The following is a 4,572-nucleotide window of genomic DNA, read 5'->3' on the forward strand; positions in this document are numbered from 1 at the left end:
CCAGGTTAGTTTGGTGTGTTAGCACGGATCAGCTGAAGACGTAGAGAACATGTCCCTGATGGGATCCAAGTGCTGTAAGCATCAACATACTTGCATCTCCATAGCTCATAAAGACATGAGCCCAGGGGACTCAAAACAGTCTGCTCCAACATCAAATAATCTTTTTGCAAAACAGATGTTAAAGAAATCATATCCTTTTTTTATTTTTTTTTTTTACAGATGATTAGTCATACTTTAACAGCTGGATAGGCCTTTGGACATGACTATCCACAAGTCTAGACATCAGGGAGAACTGAATTTTATGGCTTGTTAGCTCATCTTTTAATATTCTGTTTACTTTTCAGAAAAGGGAAGAATATATTCCCCTATAAACAATAACAGGACTTTGTTAGCAGTATGTTAGACTTTCTGAGAAGTGTAGGCTGTTTGTCATATGCCCAGCCAGTGGGTGCGATCCAAAGCAAGCAGTTAGGGGAAGTTGTCTGGGTCTCAGATGCATACAAGGAAAAGGATGCCAGCTTTTCAGCTGAGCTCCAAGTAGGTAAAAATGCCACCTGAGTGGCTTTAGTTAATTCCTCACATGCTGTGTAAATGTTCCACTGTGTCACTCTGAGTGGTCATTTAGTTGACCTGAGGCTGAAGCAGATATTTTGGCTCCTCTCCATCGACACAGGTTGGTTTGGGGGGTAAAAAACTACAGAAACATTTTCTTTCTTACCCACAAAAACATGCAAACAAAAACCTGCAATTAACCAAATGAGCTATTTCTACATGAAACCACTTGCAGACAGGCAGCATTAAGGTATGAAACTATGTGTGTTCTGAGTAAACAATATGGGGACAAATCCACCACAAAATGATTTACATACTAGTGATAAAAAAAAATAACTCCAATAGTATTTGATTCCACGTTCTCCTGTCTTATCTGTCCCAAATTGTTCCCACGGCTTGAGCACAACAAAAGCCCAAACATAGTGCCCTTCGTCGTAAGCTTTGTTTTGGAACTGCATGTGAGAAGAGAACAATCAGCTGACTGTGGTTTGAGCTGAGGAATGAAAAACAGACAAAGAAAGCAGACAAACATTGGCTCCAAAATAACAGAGTAAATGAGGAGCAGTGCAGCAAGTGTATAAAGTGTTACATTATAGAGAGTCTGTAATAACTTCATTCACTGAGCTAATTAGAGCTCTGTTTTTCATTAGGTTTAAATGTGTTCAATGTGTTTTAAGAACAGATTAAAGCTAAATGCTGTGGAAAGGATTGTCCTACCAGGTTCTCTAGTTCATTGCCTTTTTCCATTCCTGAAAATCTTGATTTTATAACATTTCCTTGTATTCGACAACACAGAGTGAATTAAAAAAAAAATTTTTTTGAATCATTTTTTTTCCTTACAGTAACCAACTTTCCATGTGAAAGGTATAAATGGAACTGAGTGTTTTATATCATTGTGAATTAATGGGGGCTACTCCCTCATGCAACAATGTTTTTATTCAGTCCATTAATACCCTGCATAATGTCAGGCCATTGTGTATCTATCTGATTTAAGTCCATACTTTGCTAGGCCTCTCCAAAACCACCACATAGGATTGTTTCTTGTTTGTTTGTTTGTTGTTGTTGTTTAGCTTTTTTTCAAGGTGTTTGTTTCTGACTGCAAACATCATGGCTTCATTAACCACAGCAGATCTTCCCATTTCTAAAATGACAAAACAGCCCCTGATCATGACACTACCTCCACCATGTTTGACCAATCGTCTGATATAGTTTACTATAAGATGTTGTGTTCTTTGTCAGATATACAATGCCACATCTTACAAAAGTGCTCACGTTTTCATGACTTAAAAACACTTTCAAATAATGCTAGGCGTCTTGTTTGACAAGTATTAGATAGACTTCTGTGTTCCTTAAAGACAGCTGTGGTTTACGTCCTTGAACTCCCCCTTGAAGGACGTTTTTTGCCCAATCTCTATCTGTAAACCATGAACAATGACCCTAACTGAAGAAAGTAAGTTATGCAGCGCTTTAGATGATAGTATTATCTCATAAGTAGAAGCACACTTGGTTTACTTTTAGTAGTCACTAAGGATAAGGCTTCCCCCTGTTTCATAGATACTCCATTCAATAATGATGACTTTAACTGTGGGCGGCTTTGTTACTGATCTGTCCATCAGTTCTTTTAAGACTTATTTTAGCCAACTTGATGATATCATGCAAGGTCTGGGTGTGAATTGTTGAGGGAGCAGGAAACTTCTGGCAACCGTCTGGATATGGCAGGTGACATTTAACACTTTATAGGGCAAGTTACCATTTTTGATCAACCTTGCATATAGAGTTGCATATATATGTTTCCTTCACTCTCAGAGTGTTTTTCATGAATTTCTTATAAAAGCACTTTTGCTATTTTTCTTAATATATGTTTGGGCAAGTTGGCGTTTCTTGCTATCACATTTCCATTCATTTTTGCCATCAAAATATCCATATTTTAAAAATGTTACACTGCAAAAAATTGAAATATAAATAAGAATTTTTTTTCTTAAAAATAATTACATTTTTTCTTAAATTGAGGAGGCAAGTGAGACACTTTGCCAATGGAACAAGACAATTTACATTTCAAATAAGAACAATTGCATTGTCTTATTTCAAGTGCATTTTATCTATTTATCTTATTCTAAGAGTAAAACCACTCATTCCATTGGCAAATCTTCTATTTATAGAGTCAAATTAAGAGTAAATATACTTAATTTAAGAAACTTTTTACTAATTTCTAGATTGCTTTTTGCAGTGTGCAATGGTAATTCCAAATACAATAGGCCTTCGCAGTGCTTCGCTGCTCGGGCCTAATAACATTATTGGCTTGAAGTTTAATAGTATTACACTGAGTGCCCTATAAAGGGTTAACAGTTATAATAATAACTTAAAAGTTGTTTTATAAAGCTTAAATCATAACTAGACAAAGTGGGGTTATTTACTTTTGTTGTTCTAATTTTTTATAATTTACTATTTCATTTATTTAATCTTACACTTTTTTCAGATCCATTCACAAGATCGAAAATAAAAGCCCAGAAAAACTAAAACACCCAAGAACTCATTCTAGGGAGTCTGTTTAATTCTTGATGGATGAAATAACTTGAAAGCTACTTTAAACTGTTTTTTATCTACTCAAGTAAGATTTTTTTTAAAATGATAATGTGTTTTTTTAAGAATCTTAAAACTGTGGCAAAGTTAAAACAGAAGATATATTTCAGGTGCATAATCTATTCATGTTCCAGTGAAAGAATGATGTGATGCAGGAAAACAATAAGTCCCATTGAGAGCATGCTCAGCTCTCCTCCTTACCTTCTGATAAGCCAGCTGGAGATAGTTATAGGGAATCCTCCTGTTGAAGTCTTGTATGACCTCATCGCTGACCTTATGCATAGACTGGGTGCCCAGTTTGGCCTCAATGCATGCATTCATGCAGGCAGCCCGGCGCAGAACCACGTCAAAGAAGCGCAGGTCTGAGAAGGTTTCATCAAACGAGTGCTGGTCCTGGCACTTCAGCCGGCAGCGGACCCTGGTGCGCCGCGCTTCTCTGTTGCTGCTGAGCGCTGCCTCCATGTAGCGCACCACGCTCTGGTGGTCGCTGCTGTGGAAAGCCTGGACGGCGTTATCATATAACAGGTCAAAAGGCTCCAGGAAGGCAGCTGAGGAGAGCAGAAAGTCATTATACATCAGGACTGCAGACAGGATCACAAACGGACATAAGTTTCCATCCATCCTCTGATCCGGCTGAGAGGAGCAGGGCGTGGGGTCTTTCAAAGCTATCAGCGCAGTCTCCTTTTACTGTCCATTTACAGGTTTCCTCCTGGATCCGCTCAGAACACAAGCAGGGCAGCAAATATTGGCAGTCTACCGGTGACACACATGTTAAGACCCCTCATTGGTCCCGTAAACTCCACCCACTCTCTGTGGGATGAATGGTCCGCAGAAATCACTGAAGTGCTCAGCCCTCACCGGCTTTTTATAGTTCGCACATACACCATGAAATACGGTACCAAACATTGGCTTGGATTGTTTCAAAATAAAACAAAAAAAAAAAATTATTTCATGGTATATTATTATTTCATTCAATATTATTATTTTATTATTATTAACTAGAACTAGTCCAAAAAATAAATAAATAAATAAATCCCACGTGCTTCTGTCGATATGGATATATCAGAATTATCCGAATGTATTTTTTATTTTCTAAGTGGTTTACAGGGCTGTAGTGACGCAGTGTGAGCACTGCTGCCTTGCAGCAAGATGGTTCCAGATTCAATTCCCGGCCTGCAGTCTTTCTGCATGGAGTTTGCATGTTTTCCCTGTGCATGAGTGGGTTCTCTCCGGGTACTCCAGCTTCCTCCCACAGTCCAAAAACATGACTTAGGTTAATTGGCTTCTTGAAGTTCTCCTTAGGTGTGACTGTATGTGTGAATGGTTGTTTGTTCTCTGTGTTGCAGTGTGATGGACCAGTGACCGAGGCTCTCGCCCGTAGACAGCTGGAGATAGGCACAGTCCCTATTTCTAATAGTATGTGGTGTTGTTCCTCTCATT

The 4,572-nt window shown here is 38.4% G+C and overlaps 1 protein-coding gene across 1 annotated transcript in view; it reads right to left on the bottom strand.

Annotated features, from left to right (window-relative positions):
- Positions 1-3,814, bottom strand: part of p3h2 (prolyl 3-hydroxylase 2) — a 55,710-nt gene extending 51,896 nt beyond the window's left edge. The window contains exon 1 of the mRNA XM_015399776.1: positions 3,334-3,814. Coding sequence (XP_015255262.1) covers positions 3,334-3,753 — 420 coding nt within the window. The 5' untranslated portion in view covers positions 3,754-3,814. The remainder of the gene's footprint in view (positions 1-3,333) is intronic.
- Between the last annotated feature and the right edge of the window lie 758 nt (positions 3,815-4,572).

The sequence above is a fragment of the Cyprinodon variegatus genome, unplaced genomic scaffold (assembly GCF_000732505.1).
Source record: "Cyprinodon variegatus isolate N-32 unplaced genomic scaffold, C_variegatus-1.0 Scaffold30, whole genome shotgun sequence".
Classification (NCBI taxonomy): domain Eukaryota; kingdom Metazoa; phylum Chordata; class Actinopteri; order Cyprinodontiformes; family Cyprinodontidae; genus Cyprinodon; species Cyprinodon variegatus.